We start from the raw sequence: 26,576 nt of genomic DNA, 5'->3' as shown, positions 1-26,576 counted from the left end.
ATTCATGCATACACATGCCATTTAAGTTTCTATATTTAGCTTGCAAATGTCCTGTTACTCGTCTGCAGCCTGTGGTTTCAAAGACAGAGAAACATACGAGTGCAGCTCGTTTTCCAAGCACTGTGCAATTGCACACAAACAACGTTACAGTGTGTCTATGAAAACTGAATGCAATCTTCATAAACCAGCTGTGGTTCACCTGCAGGCAAAAGTTACAGTATATCATATTATTCTCCCTCGGTAAGGGGGGTTTGTATATTTAGGTCAAACCAAACCTCAGACTGGTATTTCATCCTTCGTATTTCTTCATTTCTAACAGAGTTGACACCTCTGTTAAGTATTTCATTAAGGTTAACAGAATTCAATCAACTTCTTTTTGGGGCAGAGTTTAGCACTGATAAGCTAAAATCATAAGAAGGAAAGAAATGAATGTGAATGTCAAACATGGAGTCTCCTTTATAGGCTTGCATGCTGTTTAACTCTCTACATATGTTGACTGCTTTCTAAGAGTGAAATTGTGCTGCATTCTTCCAGTAGAAAACGACAAACCCATTTTGCATGTACCTAAATACACAATAACTACATTCCAGAAGGAGACTTAATTTGATGGGTGACAAAACTGTAACAATGGTGTCCGTTTTCTGATTCTCTTTTTTGTTTTCTGGATTCTAGGTCTTCAAGATATCAATATTTTAATGAAACTTGATCATTTCAAGTTTTCAAGAGGAACAAAAACAATGTGAACACAGTACTGCATCAGATTTTGTTTACAGAGCAAGTCTTAATTAGTTACATATTTAAAAAAAACCTGAAATTATTAGTTTAGAATTAAGAGCTTTTTGGTCAAAAACTTTAAAACCAAGATTTACCCAAGATTTAACAAATTGGTTTTTACATTTACTCCCAGAAATCTACCTGTAATTTGCTCATGGCCACTACTACAGCAGTTTTGGCTGTGAAAAACAAAGTAAGGTCTAATGGCTAACAGTAATATTTTAGTAAGGTATGCTAACACTTTCTGACTTTCATTTTTGATAAAGAAATGTTTCCTTTCAAACTGTCTTTTGTATTATGTGAAGACCATTGTGAAGTATTCACAAATGGCATTGACATTAGTTTCATTTTAAGGTAATTTTTGTTTTTACTAATATTTTTGCAAATGAGTATTTCTAGGACTCGTCTACACAACATGCACAATATTGTGAGGATCTGCATAACAGTAATTACTGAGCTTACTACCCAGTGCTTACAACAATAAAAACAGTTAATTGTGAAATCACAGAAGAGCTGCACTCTGTAAAATATCACTCTCTCCTGGCCCGTAAGCAAGAATGGGGTCTGTATTGGATTAAGAACCTGCTGAACAAGCTGAACAGTAAAAAACAATTTAGCACCAAGTGTGGCACCAGAACATACTATACTGAAACAACATAGGAAATCCTTGTAAAGTTCATTACATCCTACTTCTCTTTCTGCACTACATTCCAGGCAGTGGATTCTAAGCAGAACAAGGATTTTAAAACCCTTTATCAAGAGCACCCTTTTCTGTTACAATGAATTAATTTCCACATGTATAACTATCCACAAACTGAGAAACACATGAAAAGAAACATTGGCAACTGACAGATATTTGCATGGGTAAAAAACAAATCAAAGACGAACAGTACTTAAAATACCTGTAAAGGTATCGGTACTGGCTTGGAAAAAGAGAATTTTTTCTGTATTTACATATATTAGTCAAATGTGGTAACCACAGGATGTAAATGCTGAAATCTTTGCCACTTACAATAAAAGACAAAATATACAGAACCATTTTATCTTTTCCCGACTTCTAGTAGTTTAGTTCACTCATTCAGGAGACGGAGACATTCAAGATTCTAGTATGAGGATACAATTCAAAGATATTAGTCAATCAGTAGTAATCAACCAAGTATCAGTAAGATACCCAGACACTAACAATGGAGTGACGGTGATAAAATGAAAGAGGGTATTACTGACAATATCTGCAATTACTAGTTGAAATTTAGTAAGCTTACAAATGCTCCAGCAAAAGCAAGTGAAGCTTATTTTTTGTAATGAGCAGTTACAGGACTGTCAAGTTCTATCAGATTTGTTATGAATTAATTTAAACTCTGAGGAATTTGAGCTCATACTCAATTCTCTTGAGATCAGAGAAGGATTTGAATAAAATTTCACAGGTTAGTATACTATTCTACCATGCCAGTTAGCGCACGTAATTATTAATTTTGTAATTTCAGAAAACAATCAGGCATGCATGGTAAAACTCAACTACTCAAACTGGGAAAGCATATTCTCTGTTTAACCCTCTCCCAGACATTCACTACCCATCTACCCAATGCAAGATAGTAACCATGAGACCAAACGTCAATGGCAAGGACTGTGTAACTGAGTTCTGACAACAGCAAGTGACTTTATCAGTAGGCATAGTACCCTGGCATGTGTTACCCTTCACAAACATAACAAAAGTGACTTAATGAACTTTAACATAGGAAGAAGCAGTAAAAGATCTTGCCTGCTACAATTTCCAACTGTGACATCCATTAACAGGGACACCATATTTACATTCCAATCATTTCAATGCTGTCTGACAGTGGAAACAAGAGGGGCTGTCTTCCAGGTTGTAACTAACATGTACAGTTTCATGTTAGACAGACATCTTTTGATTACTCAAAACATGAGGAAAAGTAATGCTGGAATTTCAATTTTATTCGAGTAACAAGCATTTTTCCTCTTTCTTTGAATCACTGCAACATTTCATGATTGTGTAACTTAATTCTTGAGATGATGCAATTCATGATAAATATTTTTGTCAACTTTATTTTGGCAGCTCAGATATAACCTGATTGGTAGGACCCTTGATAAATTGCAGTAAAAATAAAATTGCACCCCAACTGAGGAAAAAGTAAAAAGAATGGGGATTCAATATTCCTAAATTTACTTAAGTAATAATAACAGTAATTTACCAGCTCCAGTCATATTGTTTTTTACCTGACTGTACTTGCATGGGATTTTTTGAAGACTATAACTCCTTTATAACTCAGTTACAACTTACTGAAATGTATGTCTGTATTTGAGAATACCTTGATAAATTCATAATAAGACATTTATTTATAGACATCTCAGTGCTACACAATTAACAGCCAACTGATATTTTCCATTTTTAACTCTTAAAAATACATCAACATCTGACTACTGCGCGAGCTATAGGAGAAAGTCAGGAAAAACAGACAGGATATGCAGCAAATCTCAGCCCTGTGATTCTATAACATGCAACAATTCCTTGCATGTAATATATAACATAGTTGCTGTACACTGATAAAAACTGCTACAAACGCCAAATAATGCAAAATCTGCTAGTTAATTGGGCCCTACTAAGTGGACAATTGTGAAAAGGAATACAATGTAACTACAGATCCACGACAAAGAGGCTAACTAGACATTCAGCTGGAAAAAAGCATTGTCCTTCTTCAGGTATAATGAGTTAAGACCTCAACAAACTATAGTGTATAATGACCTCAGGTCAAAATGAATTGAATAGTGTTCTTCCCTTGGCTGTGTTAGTTTCGGATCCACTTTGAGCAGAGTTCTCCTGTTTATATTTTCAGATCAGAAAAGCCCATTGCACCATTATTTGTCAATTTATTGTTGCCACCTATTCAGACCTGCTTATAAGGAGGAATGTTAACTGGGATAATGATTCAAATTAAAATCAGCTTCATTTCACTAAAATAATTAAGCATGTTTGGTTCACCTTAGAGTTTGCTCCCTTTTAAACATAAAAACGTCATCAAAGGTCTTAATCTGGGCAGGCACAACAATAAATTTCAGAATACAAAAAATGGAGTATCCTGCTTCCTTGATCTGTCATCCAGAGAAAGCATGAGCTGTGCTTGAGCTGTGGTGGTGAAGTACAAGCACCAGGCTCCAGTGTAGCTGCTGACACGGTAAGGCTGTATGAATGAGGTATGCAGAGACAGGATGCTGGGAGAGCAGTGAGAAAGGGTACTCACCAGAACGGCCGCAGTCTGAGCATGACACCAACTCCTCTGCCTGCCCTGTCTTTCTGTTGGAGCCAGAGTCCCCCAGGCAGAAATCACAGTAGTTATTGGGAATGATGGTCCCATCAGGACCCTTCTGAGCTGTGGTGGACACAAAACAAAGCAATCATAAATCTGGTCAAATACTAATAAAGGGGGTTAAAAACTGTTTTTTGGTTGTGAGAATTTTTCATCCTATACCTTTCAAAAGGGTCCCCACATGAAAAAATGTTTCACCTACCCCCATTCAAGATACACCCTTGGAACTTGAAACTTTGGGCAATAGTTAGGCAAGTTTTTTTGCCATGTTAAATTCAAACCAAATGTGCTTCACCATTTTATGCTACACTGCACAGGCAGGATATACTGCATGATGTATTGGCTGGAGACTTATAAGTAGAACAAGCTGCGCAGAAAAACATCATCAAGGGTTGATTTGCCTGATTATGTCCTGTGAGCCTTCCTTAAGAGGTGTCTTATGGGTCGACCAAAAGACTTTTAATTCCGCACCCAGACAAAAACCTTTTGGAATATGGTGCAATTAATTTAAAAAATACATTTATTCATTTCACTTAACAAGTATGTTTTTTGTGTCCCTGTTGTCCCTTCACATCTGCACACAGAAAAAACTGACAAAAGGTCCCAAAACAGGACTAAAGTTGAAAAATACACTGAAAATTACATTCTTTTAGATGAGGCGGGTTTTTTAACTCAAAGTGAAATTTACGGACTGCAAAAACAAACCTACTTGTAAGAACATGCAATTAGCCAAATTAAAAAATTATCTTGAGAATTTAGTTATGATTAAAACTCTGCTAAAATCTTAAACAGTTAGACTCGTTTATAATGACAGTGTGATCATCACCTTATTTCCTGCAAGAAATTGTATATGGCTAATAAAGTGATCTTATCTTATCTCATCTCTTAGTGCAATGATAGCCACTGTTACCAAAGCAACTGAAATACAGCTTGGTCCACTTTCTGATGCTGCTTATAAGGTTTTGCTGGGAGAAATATTTTCTGTAACAAATTTTGAGAGCTCTTCTGTAACATAGTCAATTTCCTTTTGGCACTCCGCAAAGTGCAAATTCCTCCTGCATTTCAGGAGATGAGGGGCCTTACGTTTGTGGTTGTCCTCGTGCTGAGCGGGTGGAGAGCGGGGGGGTTCCGAATCTCTCTCATCCTCGCCCTCCTCCTCGGCCAGGTGGGTGTGGGCGTAGTGGTAGCTGAGGCCTGGGCGGTTCTTGTACCGCTTCCCACAAACTGTGCAAGGGAAGTCATGAGAGACAACAGTCGATACACAGTTCAATTTAAAATTCTCACAGTGAAAGTATTACCTCTTTGTTGGAGTTACAAAAGGAAAGATAGTACCTACAGTAACCCAGAAATTACAGAGATTTAGGTTTTCTCTCGATCATCCAGTTTTTAAGCCAAATTATTTTTAATTATACCATACCACAAACTGGTTAGATAATTGTTCGTGTTTATGTTGCAGTGGTCTCCCCTTTGTTGGCGGCAAGGACATTCCTTTAATTTACATTCTTTCAACTTCATTCTTGAAGGAAGCAAGCTAGACCGCCAGCTCACAGGGGTTTACTGCTTGTAATCTTTAACAGGTGTGTGCTAATCACCGGGGAAGAAAGAGCACAGCACTTGGCGACACCTCATGTGGCGATGTAAAGGAAAAGAAGGTCCACCTCCCTTCTTTTGATAGGGCGAGAGAGGGGAAGAAGGTGAGCAAGTGTGGGATGTGGGAGAGGGGGAAGGTCAAAGAAATAGTCTTGGCAGTCTAACACTGGGGCACAGAGTGCTACATTCCCCCCATCCCCCTCCAAGAGTTTCCTAGCCCCCAAGGGAGACTCCAAAGACTTGGAGGTAGACTAGCAGTTTCCTCTGCCGCCTTGGGAATGTAGGGGTGTTGTCCTGATTTTCTAATACTGAGGAAGCCACACATAGCCCAGAACATGCAAGACTCAAATGGTTAGAATTAATCTCCTGCGGGATTCCAAAGCAACTGAGGAAGTGTCCCATGAGAGCACTGCACACTGTCTCTTCTTGCTTGTCTGGTAGCACATACACCTCAGACCAGTGACTGAAATAATCCATTACTACTTATACAAACTGGTCACCCCTTGGGGAAGGGGGCTTAAGACATACAGGAACCCCACCCACAGAGGTGCTCAATGGGAAGGGCAGAAGGGTTGCTTGATACCTCTCTAGAAAACCCTTGCAGGCTATACAGGTGTTGCAGTGACATCAGTGGTCTTCAACTTCTGTTTGATCTGACTCCGACAGAAGGCATGATTGAGGGAAAAGAGGGTTTTGGAGAATCCAACATGCCCCAAACCAGGTGGGTCAAGGTGAGTTTGGACTACAGACTATAGTTCTTAAAGCAGAAGAATGCACCACCTGACACAGTACCTCTCCAGAGGCAGGATGAATTCCGTGTCTCTTCAGCATGCCCTGGATTAGTTGTAGGCCTTGCCATTCATTTCAGAGTACCTTTAGATAGGGAGAGTGACTACCTGGAGTTCTGATTCTTCTAACTTTCTCTCCTCCACTAGGGGGCCAATAGTTAATTTCTTGCTCTTTTCAGTGGTCACTCTACTCTTGTTTCAAGCCTTCTGCACCCTGTCTCACACTGCCGACATCCCTAGTGACCTGGTCCTAGGATGACCAGGTAGCAGGTTTCACTCCTGCAGGTGTGGGGTAGGACCCCATTTCATAATGGGTCCAATGGCTCACATTATCTCCAAATGGTTGATGATTCTCACCCAATGATATTACTTTCCTGCCCATAATGGTTTGGCGGTGACATCTGTTCCAGCTCAGCTAACGGTTTTGCTTTCTGCCAGGAGGGGAAGGAGATGCAGAGGCCAGGAACCCAAAGCAGCTTGAACTGAAATACATCTCAGTAGGGAGAGAGCCAGGTGGTGCACATGTAGAGGGCTGGACCTCAAAAGAAGCGGATCAATCCCTGGTGGGGATTCAACTGGGCTCTGGCCACACAGAGGAAATCTGGGAAGCCCAGAATGCAGGGATCCTGGAAAACAGTGACCTAGAAAGGACCCCAGACAAATTGTCAGCCAACCTGCTCAACTGCAGGTGTCCATCCATGCATGAGGGCCTCATTTCCCATAACTGAATGCAGCTTTAAATTGTTTCAGGTTGCTAGATTCCACCCAGGCAGGTGGGAGGAAGGAAGGATGGACAATATTAACAGTCAACTCTGTGTCCAATAGCACCTAGCATGATACACATGGGCCTTTGTGCTAGGCTGTGTTAGAAGGGGGTAGAATGTGTCCACTGAAAACCTCTTTCACTTCATGTGCCTTCTGAAGGACAGCTTCAAGCCTATGTGGACTTGGTATCTTAGATTATAAAGGGAGGCCGACATTTAAGAAATGGGTGGTTAGTTGTTCCAGGGCTAACCATTTGAACCAACTGGGTTGTCAATTTAGTCAACAACACATTGTTTGTACAATTCACACTTTGCAGTTCTATAGTTTAAATGTGCCGAGATCCTTGTGACAGACTCTTCCTCCTTCAAAGAAGGTCATGATCAAGTCTTCTGGCTAAATACTTTCTACAGGCAGTGCTGAAGGTACTTTCTTCTGTATGTGATCTACATCTCAGCTTGATAGTGTCAGTTGGGGTCACAAGTGACCAATAGTCCATTAGCTCAGTTTGGGATCTTCATATACCCATTTCCTCAGGCATCCAAAGGCTGCACTTGCACATTTCAGGCGATGTTGGATCTCTGTGTACGTCAGCCATTTGTGAGAGATGTCTCCTGTTCACCAGTCTCCTGATGCTCTGAACTGCCAGAGCCTGCGAAACTGCTCATTGAGAGCTGACTGATAGAAAACCTTTGTCTTCAGCATGTTAAGTGTCAATCCCCAGATCTTCCTGTAAGCCCCGATAGAGATTTGAATCTTTCTGTTGTTTTATAATTGAGACATACAATAAGCAAAATAACCATGAACTGGAATGTCGTAGTTTAAAAATGTATTAAAACTAAAATGCAGATTCTGATACAAAACTAATTCAGGATACTAGTAAATAGCAAGACTACCCTGACTAGGGAAACTGTTTTGTTTCATTTGCTTTCTTAAACCAGTAATATGTAAAATGTTTGTATTAATCTAGTTTCATAATGAGACACTGTGTAGTATCCATCCCATTTTTGGATACATACTAAACTTTTGCAACAGTTTTTTTTCAGTTTCTTTTCTTTGGACCCATATGTAATTCACAGATTAATAGACCTTAGGTACCTTTCTTTCTCATTTCAATGTTTAAACAAATCTTTACCTCACACAGCGGAGAAGGACTGGGGTCTAAGGTTTCAACGGTTCAAAAATGATCCCACTTTCAAGTTTCTCATTTAGTCATCTGTTCTGCCAGGTGTTTCTTTTCATCCATACTGTGACACTGTGAGTGTTTTGTCTTGCAGGTCACAAACAGCTTCAGCAGAGCTCTATTGGCACTTACTGTCACACACATAGGGCTTATCCTGATCCTCTGTCATGGCTGCCTCTGTCCTCCTCCTTCCTGTACCTCGGCCCTGAAAAGCAAACCGGAATCATGAAACCACCTCTTCAGTCTATTCTGGAATAAGTCTGATCTCCTTACACATTTGTGAAAAACAAAGGGAGGAGAGTGCATTGTACTTTTGTCAACAATACCAAAATGTTACAGCCAAGTGAGAGTGAGCATACAACTCTATGCAGATCCCAGAATATGGCAGCATATAGTCTCATATTTTTCCAGAGTTTAGCCTTCCCATGTCCAGACATTTTATCCTAAACACAGGATTTTGATCTGATACCAGCCTTCTCTTCTATGAATGTATTAGCACAGAACAGAACATGATATCAGGCTGAAAAGTTAATTAAAAAAAAGCATTTGTAGCCTTCTTTAGGGTGTGAGAATAACCAGCTCTGAAAACAATCGAACACAACTGATCCATATGAATAAGGTGAAACTGATTGAAAGCATGCATTCTGATAAAATCTTACAATGTTCTTTTCAGTACAATTAATCTAGGAGTAAAATTTAATTAAATGCTTGATAAGACAAAAAAGCAGCACTATTCCATTAGAAACAGTATTGCATTTACCAAAAATTAATACCACTCATAAATGAAACTTTTTTTACATAAATAAAATCACCTCGTAGATTTTGCCTAACCACAATACCTTATGTGACAGAACTAACACATGGCTAACAAATGCCAACACTGCTCCACAGAGCAAGCAAAAAGAGTTAGGGAGTGGGCTAAGAGAGCAGAGGATGGCATTTCTGAAGCACAGCTTGCTTGTTATCGCCTCTCAGTGAAATACTCACCCGTCCTTTGGTCCTGTGCTTCCGTTTTGGAGTGTCCACTTCAAAATCTTCATCGTCATGGAAACCATCACCATTTTCTTCAGCTTCCAGAACTCTCTGAAGTGGAGGAAGAGTCAAAGAAATGGAGGGGTGGTGCACAGGGCAGATCACAGATTTAAGAATAAAAGAACCTTACAGCAACCAAAATAAAAACACCTCATTTGCTGCGGTAGGAGTCCCTTTCTATTTGTATTGTAACCTATGACTGTAATGCTTTGACAAAAGTAGACAAGTGCTCCACTTTTAGTTCAAAGCCCACAATTACTTCACTCCCACAAGAAACCCTGGTACTAATTTTACTCAAGCACTTAAAAGAAATGAATACTTCTTTAATGTGTTCTTTTGTTTCTTTCACATTTTTCAACTTGATGGGTCCAGTAACAACTTCACAGCACAGTCTACTAATAAGTGCTTTTTAATAGCTATTGTTATGTTTGTTTTTGTTATTTTCACCCCTCCTCCCCCTCCATTGTTGTCTTTCAATTTTTTGTGTTTACTAAATGCCCAGCTGGTGGCTATTTCACACACCCCCTTTATCATTCGTGCCTAATTACTGATACAAGCAAGCAATAATTATTTTCATAAGGCGTTCATCAATTCAGCCTTCACTGAGCCATGACAGTGAAAATTTCCCAGCATAAACAGATTATGTTCTCTAACCTTTAAGTTACCCTGCAACTCACAACTGGCAACCCACTGAAGCTAAGCAGGTGTGAGCCTGGTCAGTACCTGGATGGGAGACCTCCTGGGAAAAACTAAGGTTGCTGCTGGAAGAGGTGTTAGTGGGGCCAGCAGGGGGCACTCACCCTGTGGTCCATGTGGGTCATAATGCCCCAGTATAGTGATGGGGACACTATACTGTAAACAGGTGCCGTCCTTCGGATGAGACGTAAAACCGAGGTCCTGACTCTCTGTGGTCATTAAAAATCCCAGGGCGTTTCTCGAAAAGAGTAGGGGTGTAACCCCGGCGTCCTGGCCAAATTTCCCATTGGCCTTAACCAATCATGGCCTCCTAATAATCCCCATCTATGAATTGGCTTCATTACTCTCTGCTCTCCTCCCCACTAATAGCTGATGTGTGGTGAGCGTTCTGGCGCACTATGGCTGCCGTCGCATCATCCAGGTGGATGCTGCACATTGGTGGTGGTGGAGGGGAGACCCCATTACCTGTAAAGCGCTTTGAGTGGAGTGTCCAGAAAAGCGCTATATAAGTGTAAGCAATTATTATTATTATTATTATTTAAAACAGATGACACGCTGACCCACTGGAAGTTGACTTGATCATCTGATATTATATATCTGACCTATTATTCTTCCTCCATTTTGTTGGTAACCATTCACGTCTTGTGTGGGTTATGGGTGCATGCTAAGGGATTGGTGTGGGATTTTGAACCTCTCTATAAACATACAGGATTGCCTTGCAGAAGCAAGAATCATGCCTCCATTAAGGGATACTTGCAAAAACACTTGCTCAGCTTCGGCTGCTGACAGAAGATGACAAGCTACAGCTTGAACAGATGCTGTCTCGTCAAGCCCGAGGACAAGCCTGTGCTCGTTGCATGAGCAGGTAAAGTGAGGCTTCAAAGCTTCCCCCCACCACCAGCGTATGTCACTATCCCGCTGGGACTAACCTGGATCTCCAGCAGGCTCTCATCCTCCTTGGAGTTGCTCTTCTTCTCCAGCCCCTCTCCTCGCAACAGAGCCTCCAAGGTTGTCCCCTCTGCGGGCTGGCTGTCCCTCTTCTGTGGGAGCTCTCCCTCTGGAAGCAGACAAAGCAGCAGAGCCATCAACCCTCGAGGGCCGCGCCTGGGACGAAGTCAGCTCGAGAAGCCAGTTATGAACCTGTCTCATCAACACCTGGTACACTTGAAGAGGCTGTGTCTTTACTGTTGGTTTGCTTGTTTGGTATGTTCCACCCAACCACAAAAAAATGTATCAGACCCTCTCTAGTAAACGTGATTCATTTTCAAAAACTGCAGATCAACACAGATCATGATCGTGCCTTCCTTTAAATTAATTCAGTGTGCTGTATCGCCCTTATCAAGGCAAAATCAGCAACCGAGTTAATGAAACTGAAACACAGCGGAGCTCAAGATAAAATGATGAAAAACACAAGGAGGAGTGTAAACAGTGCAGGATTAACAATCTGTTTATAATTTTATTGATTTTAAATTCTTTTCCACACTATCTATTTAGAAACATAAATACCCATCAGATAATCTTAGAATAATGCTGATGATTATTATTATTTTGATGATTACTGGGACAGTAGTTACAAATGCAGTACAACTATTTTGTTGGGTTTTTTTTGGTTCTTCAATTGCATTCTAGGTGCTTAAGAGTTTAAGATGAATGCCAAATTTGATATTTTTTCTTTTAGCCAGTTATAAGGCTCAGAGTAGAAAAACAGCCATTTGCAATGTAAACATCCACATTATAGTTCATTAAAGTTCCACGTAATGTGTATAAAATAATCAGTATGAATACACAGGAATACAAAAGGGAAACATTTAGAAAAGAGTCATAAAACATTGACTTCTGACCTGATATTGACCTGGAAACATGAAAGGCATTCCTGTTTCTATACCAATCCTTATCAGATGGTTTCACTCCAAAATGAAAGGTTGCCTTTCTATGATTTCTAATAATAAAAAATGAAACCATTAAATTAAAGGATATAAGCAAGGTGGAGGATGAGGGTGGAATAAGCCAGCTTTATTGAATGCTGAGCCACACTGAAGCCCTTTCCATTGTGTCTGCTCAGGTTGACTTTCAGCTGTCAGTGACTAGACAGCTCCCCCCTGGGAGATAGATCTTAAAATAGAGCAGGCTGCTTCTGCAGAGCTCATTCCACATGCACTCCAGGTTACTGCCATGGCCAGATGAACTGTGCCTACAGATTCCCATATCAAAAGGAACACAGCGCCAGCAATTCACCAGATGTTCTGGGTAACAGAACAAGGAAAACAAAGGTTTTTAACTGAACTAAAAAAGAGACCTAAAAAGCCACCCTTATTTTTTTGCTGATGTAAGCAAAAAGGTTTTAAAAATCTGAGATCTTGTTAGCATTTTCATGTAAGTGCACACCCATTTTTTTTTAGATTCACATATGTTGGTTGTGTGGTATAAGATAGTGAATTACTTCCTTGAGATAACAGTTTCAATGGGTTTCTTCTCATCCCATTCTGTGAAAGCTGTAGTTGTAAAAAAGCACACAGACTGCTATGTAGATGAATTAAAAACCAATTTTACTAAGAGCTATGAAATGCAACCAATCAGTATTTAGTTCCTCTTGTCTGAGGTGACGTGGTGATGCTGGACACCCTGCTTGGGGTTTGACAAAGCTGAATGTGATGAAAATAGCAATGGAAACTAAATCAGCTAACATGTCAGGTCCCCATTCTCACATGATACGTGCTTCACGATGCCTTTTCTCAGGTCGAGTGGTTTTGTGCATCAGGAGCTACTTAATGTACCATGAGAAGTGTGTTCTCAATAAAAATTATTTAAGTTCTCAGTGTCTTGGTACTGACACAAAAATGTACTAATTCCTTGCAAACAAAACTGTAATATTAAAAATGCTCATATTTCCCATGTTATAGCAATAAGGTTTAAAAAGATTTGGAATCGCTGATTATAATGAATTAATTGTTTAATTCATTCCATTAAGTTTGGTTTTGCTCTAATTACTCAAGGCTAAGCACTGGGGACTGCTTCCTGAACAGTTTCATTCTAATTGTACAACCCAGTGACTGGCAACAGTTTTTGCTGCTGGTTGGAGCTGTGGGAGAAGACTATAGTAAGAAGCCTGAAAAGGAAAATCAGACCCATTCTTTATTCTTGACAGGTCTGCAACACATTCCTTCTAAAACTACTACAAATGAAGAGTTATATCCTTTACTGGAGTGAAAATTAATTCAGAAAGTAAATACACCCAGCCTTAAGATGCTTTCTTTTATCTGGTTAATGCAACAAATCACCTGATCTGTAGAAAAAACATTTTGTTTCTGTAATGTGGAGCCGTTTTAACAAGAAAGAGAGATTTCTTCTATTTATTTCTTTTAAGCACGAGAAGAAATTCACCATAAGTGAATTTCAGTGCAACAGCCTTAATGAAACAGGAAAAAAAGGTTTCTGTAGTAGTATTAGAGCTACAACACAGAGCCTTTTCATTCCAGGGCTCTTTCTAAGAAGATAGGTAATTGATGCTTTTGTGTTTTTAAATGTTTATTTCATTATTGTTTAGAACAGCAGACATCCTTGTTTCTCTTGATTCTAATGCCTTGCTATCGGTGAACTGAAGGTTATGTGGCCTTTAGTTTGAAGACCAATAATTCAAACATTATATCCCTTTTCTGACAGAAAAATCTGTACCCTAATACCCTTTTCGTGAAAGTGAAAATGTACTCATCTGTGTTCTCATCTCATCATTTGTGTTCTCATCTGATAGAACACAAATTGCCACAGTCATACAGTCCTGACTGAATACATTAGATTGCGAATCTAATCCTTGAATGATGTGACTGAATCCTTGAATGACGAACGGAGAGGTGGCAGTGTGGCTAAGGATCTGCGCCTGTGGCTGGAAGATTGCTGGTTGAAATCCCGCAGCCTACAGAGGAATCCTACTCCGTTGGGCCCCTGAGCAAGGCCCTTAACCTCAACTTCTCCGTATAAATGGCTGACCCTGCACTCTGACCCCAAGCTTCTCTCTCCCCATCTGTGTGCCTTTGTGTCTCATGGAGAGCAAGCTGGGGTATGCGAAAAGACAAATTTCTAATGCAAGAAATTGTATATGGCTAACAAAGTGATCTCATCTTATGTGTGTGTAGTGTTAGGGGGGAAACTAAGCTGTTCTACAGTAGAAGAGAGGCCCAAACTGATCTTGAAGACACCAAATGTTGCATTTTCTCCTACCGAGTTTGAGCTCGCAAAGGCGTAGCTGGGGGTCTGTGGGGGGATGCAGCCGTCTCTTCTTCCTCCAGCAGCGAGCAGGGTAGGTATACATCTGTCCTGCAGCCACACCTAAACAAACACAGTCACGGTCACACCAACATGGCTGTCTTTTCCACTGGCCAGCAGAAGGAAGCTGAGTCATACATTGTTCTTTGATGTCTGTACCATATAATTCATTTTTAGGCTTGCTCTGTAAGATTATTAGGAATTTAGATTACTATAAATGTGATATTATTTTCTCAGTCACTGTGGGATCATTATTTTTCATGCCTTATATGATTTGCTTTGAAGTATAGTAGATTTCAATTTGGTGGTCAGAGTATGGGATTCCAAATGCATTATAGAGTTTCTCCAATTTTTGTGCCATTCCCAAGTCAAGTTCAGAAAACACAAAGCGCTATTGTCGCACGACAAACAGGAAACACTGAAACTCGAAAGACATCGGCTACCACAAAGTATATGTTGTAACCTGAGGCAAAGATATATATTGGTCTAGCCCCTCAGTGAGCGTTCTGTTCATTTGAACATTTTGCTCGGGATTCTGTTTGCCTTCTTAAAAGGGGTATCATTAACATCCCCTAAAAGCACAAAGCCTGTCTCTGAAAGGCAAAGGCCTGACTAAACAGAAACCTTCCCAGGAGGACTACAGTCCTAAGGGATAGCCTCTTAATGAAATAGGATGTGGAAACACTTGGAATTTTTTTATTTCCTGCATATTTGTTTGAAGCAGCAGCTGGACTGAAGTAGCTGTGAAGTAGAACTCAAGAGTCTGCGATGAATATTAGAATTGTATTAACAGGGATAAGCTTTTTCTGAGTCGGCCCTCCTTTACCCTTCCTCTATTGGCATCAGCGCTCACCTGGCCCACGGTGGCGCCGTTCCATCCAGATGTAACAGTTGTTCTGTGCCACCCCGGTCTGGGAATCCAGGAACGGCAGGCGCACACTGCGCTCAGCACACAGACGGGCATTGTAGCTGCGACAGTGCTCAATGGCCTCCTTGTAGAACTGGTCTCCGAGCCTGAGGGACACAATGCAGACAGAAATAGATCGGCCACCGCACTGAGTTTGCACAGTTTTTTTACAAACAGAAGTGCGTGATGAGATTTTTTTTTTTACAAGAGCGAAAGTTAGCCGGTGTGAATGTCTTAAGCCTGTTAAGTCAAGCAAATCTATGCACACAAATTCCAGAGGTCAAAACAATAGCTAAAAATACTGTCTTTCTGCATCCCTTAGTACAGAAAAGAACAATACAGTTTGTGCAATCAGAAATGTGCGCAGCGGTTTCTCTACTTCACCAGAGGCTCAGGTTCAGTCACTATATCTCATCTCCCAGTACCTCATATTCAGCCTCATTCCATCCCACGCTTCAAACAAAAAAATTGGATTTTGTATTCCGTAAGTTCCTTTTCTAGATGGTACACAGCCATTTTTTATCAGGCACAGAACAGCTGGCACCCCTGTCCATCCCTTCCAGATTGTCTGCAGGAGACAGAGAAGTTTGTTTTCTACAGCTGAATGCTCCCCAAATGAGCTCAGAGGCAGAGCAGCTTTCCCCTTTTAGGAATGCGGGAGACAGGCACCCCAAGAGATCAGGAAGCTGTGGCACTCAGCTTGACTTTGAGGCAGGTTTATTTCAGGCATGGCTGCTGAATTTATATTAGGAATGTGATCTTCTAACCAGGGACTTTGGACCAGATATTCAAAAGAGCTGCAGATTTCAAAAGGATATTTTCTCCCGTGTGCCAGCTGTAATCAGACTGACAAGCCATTAGGGCTTGCCAATCATTTTAATTCAATTTAAATGTGCAACATTTTCCGTTTTCTAAAATAATTCTTAAATTTCGTCTTCTATTTTTTTCTCTCCTGCAGTGGTTTGCCTGCAGATGCTTTGACATTTTTTAAGAGATTGAAAACTATACCAGATGCAAGCAATTTGAATCACCTATTTACATTTAAATGCCTGCATGTTTTCACTTCTTGAAAATGTACGCAAGTTTATCACAGCTCGTTTGTACTTTCACACATTCACTAATAAAACACAGCTGTAAATCTGGTATCTAATAATATATAGAAATATGTAAATGTACCATATGCCTATAATTGTTAAGTGTCTACTTTGTTTTTTGAGAAGATTCACTAAATCCAGTTTCTAAGGATAATCCATAACTATTACTGTGGATACATTTTTGTTCAATTGTTGCAGACTGTTTAGTCATTGCAGATATGATATGTTGTGCAACCCCTAGTCTCGTATTATACAGTGTTAGGCTTCTTGATTGTCTAATTAAAGGTAAAGAACAGTCCAGAGACTGTCCTTAAAAAAATGTCTAAGGACAAAGAAGTCTTAGAAAGTGCAAGAGAATGAACACAGTAAATTGTTATGACAGACAATAGTTTTAACTTTAACAGATGATAGTCGAGAGTATTCTCGTAAGAGCCTTCATAATCCTGAACAAAGTGAACCTTTGTTCAACTATGAAAAATTGGGGACATGAAAGAAAGCTTAGTAATGGCAGCTTCATAAGTGAAGGAAAGATACACCTTCATGTCAAGTACAAATGCTTAGAATTCAAGGCTACTAAATAAAAATATTCACTCAGTAATCAACTAGATGCTAGACACTATGTTATGGTCGCTTGAATTATGGGAATTAAGTGTGCTCTCATGAGCCAAAGGGTCCTCTCTCACTCGAGGCAGTTTTTTATGTGCTTGTCTCTTTCATGTGACAGCCCCCACACACACTATCAAGACTAAAATGTATTTTGTTTGTTTAATTTATGGCTTTTAATTACTTTACGATTGTGAAACCGAATATAGTGTAATAATTTCTCCTGGCTGGCAGGCAATGGATGAGTAGGTAATAAAAGCACTAGGAAACAGGATTAGAGCAGAGGGCTCCTGGAGGGTTCCCAGAGGAACTTGGTTTGGGTTTGTGCCAGCAGCCACTGGATTGCAGAGCACACTGTGCAAAGCTGTCCGATACAACACAGCAGCCCTACATCTGTAACTACATTTACACTAGGACCCGAAATTGCACCGTTCTGCTTGTAAACCACCTGCTTATCCATGTCCAAATCAGGACTGTTAAAACAATCTGCTTGTGCGTTCTGTGTCTCAGAGTATTTGTATAATGTCTGGCTATAACACAAGCAGAGCCTTTAAGGTACAAAGACAGAGTGATTGGCAACCGAAAGGAAACCCTTACTGTTGCAGCAATACAGCTACCAAGGTCAATTAACTCAAATTACCTTTCACTATCAGGATTTACTGTCTTTGAAAACCAATGGCAAGGCTATGAAACGTCTGGCATTTTCAGAGACTGGCGTTCCTAAATCAGTGATTATAAAGCAAACCAGGTTACACCAATGCAGCCGACTGTATAAATCACTGTATGACATCAAGGGCTCAGGGAATGGGAGCACAAAGACACAGCTGCAGCAACAGCCAAGAACGTGGCACCAGAAGCCCTCCTACAGCCCTGGGCAGCTCTCTGAAAGGACATGTCTGCTTAACTGCGAGGCTACAGTAATTTTCCACATGCGATGATTTGCTGCTTATTGTCCAATCCACCTTTTACAATGTCGCATAACAGTTTACGCACAAAGGGGCTCATTCATCAACAGTCACTACAAGCTGCAACGTGAACTGCAATAGCAAAGTGTAACACAAACATGCAAACAGATATGTTATGTTTTTAATTATGCGGAGCTACGGACACATGCAGAGCTTGGTACTCAACCTAATGAACCTCATCAAAAGTGTAATAACCTGTAGTACTAAATGAGTAATGTGTATGATTCAATAGCAAAATGTCAAAGTTTATGTTCGCAAAGCTAAACATGCTCTTAAATCCAGAATAGCTGAACACTACAGTGTTCAGATGAGTATAATGAGTATAATACTATAATACTACAGTGTTCAGCCACATTGAGATATGTTACCTACTTCACTGAAGTTTAGCATCCATTTTCATATCTAAGGTATTTTGGGACTGAAAATGTTATATCACTGAAGAGGGAGGGTGACTGCCTTTTGGATTCGTTGCCTTGAAACCGTTATTCCTAATTAGATTATATTGAATTCTATCCGAGACCACTTCTTTATATAAAGGATAATTAAATGCCTTATTTTATTGATGCTAATTGAATGATGTGCATTTATTCAGAAACTTGATTTATTACTAATTGTAAACTAATTATTTAATTGCATTTTAAAAACCCTTATCTGGTGTAACAAAGGTTATTACAATGTGCAACAGTTTACAAATCAGACTGATTCTGACAATATCATCCAGCTTTCTCAAATTTATGCTTAACTATATGTCAGATGTAGGCAACTCCATTAGTGACAATGGCATCATTAAACTTAGTAATTACATAATACTTAATTGGAAACAGCAGAAAACAACACAGCAATTGACCAAGTTTGATAACACTAATTAATTAATTTATGCCCATTTGCAATTCTATTATACTCATCTAATTACGTATACATTCTACTAAGGTATAGTTCTTCATTGATAGGACTTGTCTGATCTTGCATAATTTGACCTTTAATATGAACAGTTGTAAATATATAGGTTTCTCAGTAGTTCTTTCAAGCCATTTACCCTGACGTTGGCATTTCTTGTCAAAATATTTAAAGTTCATTTACATAACCAAAAGTATTTTTGAAAAGTAATCAGGTCTCTTCCCTTTCTGCATTGCGGTCTTTCTTCACGAAAAACAAAATCAAGAAATCACACAATTATACCCAAACACTGGCAAAATAAGACACTCCATTGCCTAATATTGATCAACATTGCAATTACTCAAAACTTTCTATATTAAACTCAACTTGAAATGTATTTCACCTTCTTAAATACAATAGAAACACTCTGCAATGAAAGCAGGACCTTCAGACATCTGTCATTCTCCATGTCTTATAATTTAGAAGATGAATCTACCAGGCTGATTCTCAAACAATTTCTACGTGGCAGATCAACAACATGGCTTATGACACCAATCCAAGTATTACAAACTGAAAGCAAAAAAAAATGTCACCTTGAATCAATTCTCAGCTTGTTTCCCTGAGTATCATAATGTTGTGTTAGATGAAATCGACTTTATTTAATCCGTTCAGTGTTCTGAAGACACCGGTCATGTTGTTAGCAAAGAATGAAACTATTTTTCTCTTTGAGCTTTGCATCACAGCTCATGAGATTCAGATGAGGAACCAGTCTAGCAGCTGGCCATTTTAGAATCTTTCCTAAACAACGTTTAGCGTCCCCTGATCTTACAGAATTGATCTTTGTATAGCTTCTTGCCAAAACTTCACTGCAAAATTGATTAGAATGAGCAAAGCACCACTTTTTTGATGGATTGATAAGGTCAGCACCCTTCTAACAAAGTCATGGAGGTGTACATTTTATTAAATCAAAAGGCCGTAGTATCAATAAGACATACACATCTGTCAGTATCCATAGAGTTTTATACACATTATTATTGATTTTGTTCTTTATACAAAGCCATTTATTTTATTTTTTATACAATATCATAACTAATCATAAACAGCAGCACAAATGAGAAACAATAAAAAACAAGTTCCTGACACATGCATCATATTTTGAATGCAGATCATTCGATGGCAGCACAGCCGATGATAGTGCAACTGACTCCACTCCAAGCTTTGCTTCTGGCTGCTTCTTTGCCGACTTTGAAAACAATGGCATTGCTGTTGAGCTTATCAATTTGAACTGCGTGTTTCCAGTTGCAACTCGCATTCCTTCAAAGAAACATGTTGCCATTCTGTAAAGGTACAATAGGAAAGGCGAACGGGTCATCATTCCCTACAACCTGACCCAGACTATATGTACAGCCCCCTCCCCCAATATAGGTGCTGAATAAGTGGGTTGAAGTCTCTTTCCAGCTGGCTGGCCCTGCTCGCTGGAGCAGGAATGAACAGAGGCATCCTATTTCCCCTCCCTGATTAGATCTCGGCTCTCTCGTCCAGCAGATGCACAGAAATGTTCGGAATGTCGCTTCTCACAAAGAGAAAAGCGAGGGCCAGCGCCGACACAAAGAGCCCCAGTGTTCTGAGTGCAGGGAGGGTGAGGTTCTGTGCTAGGGAGGGAAGGAGGGAAACTGCAGGTCCAGGTACTCTGAAGGCCAGGACTAGAGGAGAATTAAAGACCACAAAGGGTTTGTGTTAGGCTTTGTGCTATAAAAGACCTGTGCTGACCTAAAATATCAAAATTTGGACTAATCTGTGAATTACACTTTTTCAGACCCAGAACTTGATCATTCCTTTAAATAGCAGGAGGGATGCTTTAATTTCACCAATCATAATTAAGCAAAATACAATTGTTCACACAACCTTCATCTTGTTCGTCTGTGCTGTCAACCACAATTCATATTTTGTTTCGTGATTTGCTTTGCCTCACGCCATGCCCCTGTGTTCATTGAGGTTGGGGGAGACAAATTAAAATACACTCAGGTACAAATTAATATGCCTCCCCAACTTTTAAACAACTAACAGCTTTGTTTCCATGAAAAGACAAAACAATCCATTACATTGCATTACAATCATTTAAACACACCATACTTGTTAATACTGCCTTAAGATTTAGTAATATAATTTCAGGATAGTGTTTTTAAACCCTCTTTAAAAAGCACAAGTACCAATACAATTACCGAAGTAAAATATTTTTTTTTTTCTATTTTGACTCAGTTTTTAGTTTTGGTGTTCACCTGTTTCGGAGGTCTGCATGAGCATTTCACATATTAACTTGAAAATGTGAAATATGTAGTGCACTTACTTGCAAAGGTTATTCAGTTATTCAAAAGTTATTTAGACTTGTTTGTTACTGTAATGAAAATACAAATGCAGATGAATTTCAAAATTAAGCATCTTGGAGCTAAAATAAAAGAAGACTCGGAATGAAGCTGGAGGCATTTTCTCTACCTACATTACATGCCAGCTGACAGAGAACTGGAGGCTCAGACAATAGCCCTCTGTGTGCACAAAAAAGTCCAGTTCTAATGGAATGGAAGTGATGGACACTGTCCGCTTTTCTTGCACCATGCACAATCATTCAGATTTATATAACAAGACATTATTAATTCTACAGACTGAAATCGGTTATGTCCAATATATTTAAATTAACAAAAATACATTGACTTTGGGTCATCCCTGTTCTCTTTATGCCAAATAAAATAGTTGGTAGATATGGGTAAGATAGCTAGGTTCACAGCTAAATTCAGAATTATCTGAAACCCGTGAAAGATTTTGTTTCAATTTTCATACTTGTGGGGTGAAGGGAAAAACACCCTTATTTCATCTGAAATATTTCTGTCTGCATGCACCCTGCAGCAACTGCTCTACCCACCATCTGTGCCCTGATTTTCTTTTTTTTGTATGCTTATAAACACAGATGATATCGTCACATTTCAGACAGAAAGTGGGTCTTTTTGTCCTGTTTTTAACCCAGAGGGCAAAATCTATACTGAGACTAGTTATTCAGGTTGTTGTGGGAGCCCTCAGACTTTATTTATTATAACTATCTTATGAGAGACAGTAACTGCCAGTTGTGTTTTCTACATGTAAGTCTTCCTTCCACAATTAAAATATTTGTCTTTTTTACATGATTCATACATTTTCAGTGAGAGCAAATAAAAATTACCCAATCTAAGAGTCTTGGAGAAAGATAGGGATTCACAGAAGCTTAGAAATTCTAAGATTTGGCCTGCTGACAGGACAAGTTCATGCTTTAAGGGGCATGTGGTCTCATTACATTTTACAGGTTGATGAAAGCGCACCAAGACGAGGTTTGTAACCTCAGGACATGGCACTCTGTAGTGTGTCTCTAGTACTCAGTGCTAGTGGCAGTCAGGAACACAAAGTCATCACTTCTTTTCGAGTCAAAGAAAAAGATTGTGTCTAAAAAATTCAGTGTTGTACAGTGCCCTTGTGTTGCGCAGTTATAAGAATGCAAGAAAGCTTACGAATAAGAAGAGACTATTCACCTCACTTTAATCATAAGGTGGCTAGCAGTTTATGGATCCAAGCATCACATCCAGCTGTTTTTCAAGGGTCCCCTGGAGTTGGCCTCAACAACACGTCTGGCAGTTTGTTTCAAACACCTACAACCTTTTAAGGAAAGAATGGCTTCTGAATTGGAATTCCCACTTGGCTTCCCAGGTGGAAATTGGTTTTCACCTGTGTCAATAGGCTCTAGTTTCACTAATGAATGTGAAGAAAGTCAGACCGTCATGGGCTGACTTGAAGAATTTTAAAGGCTTGGTTCTCAGTTCACGGTTTTCACCAATAAAGTTTAAGGTAACATCTTTTTTTACAGTACAATTGGAACAAAGGTAATAAAACAAGACTGAATGAATTTCTATTCCCAAAGGAAGTTTCCATTTTTCCACATATCTCATATTGGATACTCTTGATGCCGGGAAAACATGTACAGTCCATTTCCATTCTCAGAAATGAAGCATTTATTTCTCAGAAATAAAATAACAAGGTATTCCACCCTTTCATCTTGAACAAGATGAAATTCTTTCACAGACTGTGCTTCCAGTCACAGATAACAATCTGTAGCAGTGACTAAAGCAGTGCTACAAACGTGGAGCAGAAAGATTAAATCTCATAAATATCTGACTTATAATATTTCAGAAGTTTAGGGTAATCTAACATGAAGGTAACTAACATTGTTCTTGTTGTGTATTAATCCTCTTCGTATACGTATATTAATGTAAAGCTGTATAACAACCAAATTACTATAGTACATTAGTTATTTTATATCTATGTTTGTTTTCTTCCCATAAATAAAGTGATTTAAAACTTTACTCCTGTCTGGTTAGCATGGATCTGTGGCCAGAAAGCAAGAGAAGGGTACAGCCAGGACACTGGATTTCACATAAGACGTTAAAATGCTAGGGACCAGAAAGATGGTAAGAAACTGTTAAGCTATGTTAAGCTAACTAAAAGGAAGAGACCAATTTCTGCCTTTCTCAAGACTTCCAGTTTTGTATCAGATGAGAGATGAGAGAGAATGCTTAAGTAAATCCTTTCATGACTTTAGAAAACTCCTTAAATATGAATGAAAAATCTGCGACATCTGATCAATAAAGAACCGTCAAGACTTTTAAAGATGAACTTGTTACTATGGAAAAAAAAACATACATGCACCAATGAAAATCATGTATCTGCAGTTACTTTATTTACAGTCTAGTTTAACAACAAATCTCACACAAGAGTAATAAAGACTGGGCTGCATGACACACTGCCACTAAGATCTACCACTCAGGTTTCTATCAAACTCAAGTCTTTTCTTCAGTCTTCTGTTCGGCTTGTGGTTACAGTTGTGACAATACTACAATTTCAGTTGCCACACATAAAAATCATGGAAATTTGTGGTGAATAATTACAAAGAGTAAGAGCTATTCATTGACACTTTAGTAAGGGAAGCAATAATTAATATTGAGAACAGTGAATTAAAATCACAGTTGTTCTGCTTTTCTGTTAGAGGCTTGTATCACAAGACTTTTAAATGTTTCACAATAATCTCTCATTTTTACAATGATATGGTACCAATGATAAAATGCCTTTTTGTAAATGTTTACATCTTATTCACTAGGTACTACTAAAACTGCAAACTAGTAATCCCTTTACAAAACATGCATGCGAAACTGCTTGAAGGTGCAAATAAAAAAACAAGATATCTGCATCCATTTTCCCCACTGTGTTAAGGTGATAATTGGTTTTATAGCTGTGTGTGAGCTTTACATTGTTCATAAATTCATGCCCCTTCCTCCTTAAGGCCTCTACAGTTAAAAATGCCATTGGTGCTTCGATCTTTGATGTTAGATTTTATTTCATTCCTCTAACAAGACACAATAAAATACAATAGATTATGTAAAGTTAAAAGCCACTATCTTTCAAAAATCATGATTCACACTCCATGAACACGCAAAAGAAAACCTTAATTTCCTTTCATTCCTCAACTGTGAATAGCCTGTTCATTTTCTCTTCTAAATACCTTCAAATTTGTTAACTTAGTCAAGGGTAACTAACAGCCACCATTCATTAATGCATTTTCCACAATCCATGTCTAAATGCCTGTGGCAGTTCCCTCTTCTCTTGGTAGCATTGTGTGAGAACTTTTACAGGATACCTGCTCCCTATTTGCTGTAATCTCAATAAAGCCATCACTATGAGCTATGGTGAAAGGTGAATGAAGGGGGAGAGATTGGACCAACCTTGGTGTAAAAAAGTTCCACCCTGACTTGGTCTGTAACCTGCTTTTGCCTCACCAGATTTCCAGGTAATCCTAATTTTTAAATGTCACGAGAGCAGTGTTGTGCTGCTCCCCTCTAACTTTAACCTTCTGAGAAAGCAAACCCGTCTTTACCCTTTTAACCTACAAGATAGCCAGCCTGCTCCTCCCTTTTAAAATAAGGGAATATTATCCTTTTCGGTGGTCTAACTGTAATCCTTAAATAGTCTGTCTTACAACTTGTTGATTAGACATTAATGCCTGTGTGTGTTTGACCTTTATATAGAGAGAATGGTTGAACACAGCCACAGCAGGTCTTACTATTGCTGTCTCATGCAGATGCCTGTACCTTTTCCTCTCTCCTATTGGTATCTAAGTCACACACCCACTGTGCACACTGTCACAGATGACTGAGATAGGGCTGCTCTGTGACAATGCTTTTGTTGCATTTCATTTTCAAATGAGAACGGTGCCACATTATTTCAAATTAATAGGGTAATTAGTGTTTTAAATCGCATTTTGATTTTTGTCATTTTAACTTGTGTTGCAGTATGTATCCACTTAAACTAAATTAACAACTTAAGTTATTGAGTAGATAATCAAGGCTTTATGTACACTGCTAAATAAAGAGCACTAAAATATTATAAAGTACATTATAAATTCTAAAGTACACTGCTAAATAAAGAGCACTAAAAATTAAAGAATAAATATCCATTCATCCTCTAATTTACTTATCCAGTACAGGGTCACAGGGAAAGCCGCAGGCTAACCAAGAAAGCAACAGGTGCAAGGAGAGATACACCCTGGAAGGGGCACCAGTCCATCGCAAGGCACACACAGACACAAACACGCACACATTCTGACCATGACCAATTACACAAAAGCCAATTAACCTACCAGTATTTCTTTGGAATGGTAACAGAAACTGAAGGACCCGGGAACACAGATAAAAACATACAAACTCCCACGCAGTACTTCAGTAATTAGACCTAGGACCCCAGAACTGCAAGGCAGCAATGCTGACTGCCACGCCTATGTGCCACCCCAGTAAAATACAATTCTGTAAAATAATATTAATTATAGAAGAAGGAAATTATTTGTCATAATTTTTATCGAACATTTAACAGACCTATATTTCAAGGATTTCTGCTTTTAAATCAAACATTAATTTGAGGGATGGTGTAATTAATGGAGTACCACAGGGATCTGTATTAGGTCAACAGACCTTGTTAATTTAGAAAACATTTGTCTAGTTTCTGACATACTTAGTTAGCTAGTCAATTTGGGGATGAAACTAAATTATGAGAATGAGGAAACACTGCAGGAGAAGCAAATAATTTTCAAAAAGATTTCTATAAAATTTAAGAGTGGACAAACCCCTGGCAAATGACTTTTAATGTAAAGTTTAGGGTTTTACAGGCAGGTAGCCAAAACAGCTATAAATATAAAATGGAAAATACTGAGACAGAAGAGGCTACTTATGAGAGAGATCTATGTGTTTATATATCATTAACATCTTCCAGAAAAGGTGGGGGGAGAAAATACAAAAGCAAACAACATTTTCGGTTATACAGTTAAAAATGTCAAATTTAAATCAGGGGTATAGCATACTAGTAAGGGCTCATTTAGGACTTATTGTGGACAATGTTGGTCGCTACATAAGAGAAAAGATATTGCTGGTCTGGAATCAGTCCAGGGAAGAACAACCATCTACATTCAGGGGCTTAAGTGAATATCCTACAATGACAGACTGAAGGAACTGAACCTTTCATGTGCAGAACAGACAAAATTACAAAGGGACCTGTTAAAGTATTAAAAATACTCAAAGGCATTGACTTCGTCAATGCAGAAGACTTCATGAAAGAACAGTGAAACATGAACCAGAGGGCAAACGACAAGGAAGGCCAGCTA

The 26,576-nt window shown here is 39.0% G+C and overlaps 1 protein-coding gene across 4 annotated transcripts in view; it reads right to left on the bottom strand.

The window, feature by feature from the left end:
- dpf3 (double PHD fingers 3) overlaps window positions 1-26,576 on the bottom strand; it is a 76,608-nt gene that overhangs the window by 30,852 nt on the left and 19,180 nt on the right. For all 4 annotated transcript variants that reach the window (XR_015941657.1, XR_015941658.1, XR_015941656.1 and 1 more), the window contains exons 2-8: window positions 15,262-15,422; window positions 14,364-14,471; window positions 11,078-11,205; window positions 9,408-9,503; window positions 8,553-8,625; window positions 5,181-5,321; window positions 4,032-4,160 (exon numbers count right to left, since the gene is read on the bottom strand). Coding sequence is in view for 1 of the 4 variants with exons in the window: in XM_088648378.1 (XP_088504504.1) it covers window positions 4,032-4,160; window positions 5,181-5,321; window positions 8,553-8,625; window positions 9,408-9,503; window positions 11,078-11,205; window positions 14,364-14,471; window positions 15,262-15,422 (836 nt within the window). In the remaining 3 variants the exon portion in view is untranslated. The remainder of the gene's footprint in view (window positions 1-4,031; window positions 4,161-5,180; window positions 5,322-8,552; window positions 8,626-9,407; window positions 9,504-11,077; window positions 11,206-14,363; window positions 14,472-15,261; window positions 15,423-26,576) is intronic.

Source organism: Lepisosteus platostomus, chromosome 10, assembly GCF_059453375.1.
Source record: "Lepisosteus platostomus isolate fLepPlt1 chromosome 10, fLepPlt1.hap1, whole genome shotgun sequence".
Taxonomy (NCBI): domain Eukaryota; kingdom Metazoa; phylum Chordata; class Actinopteri; order Semionotiformes; family Lepisosteidae; genus Lepisosteus; species Lepisosteus platostomus.
Note: the sequence above shows the minus strand (reverse complement) of the source record. Positions and strands in the feature narration are given on the sequence as shown.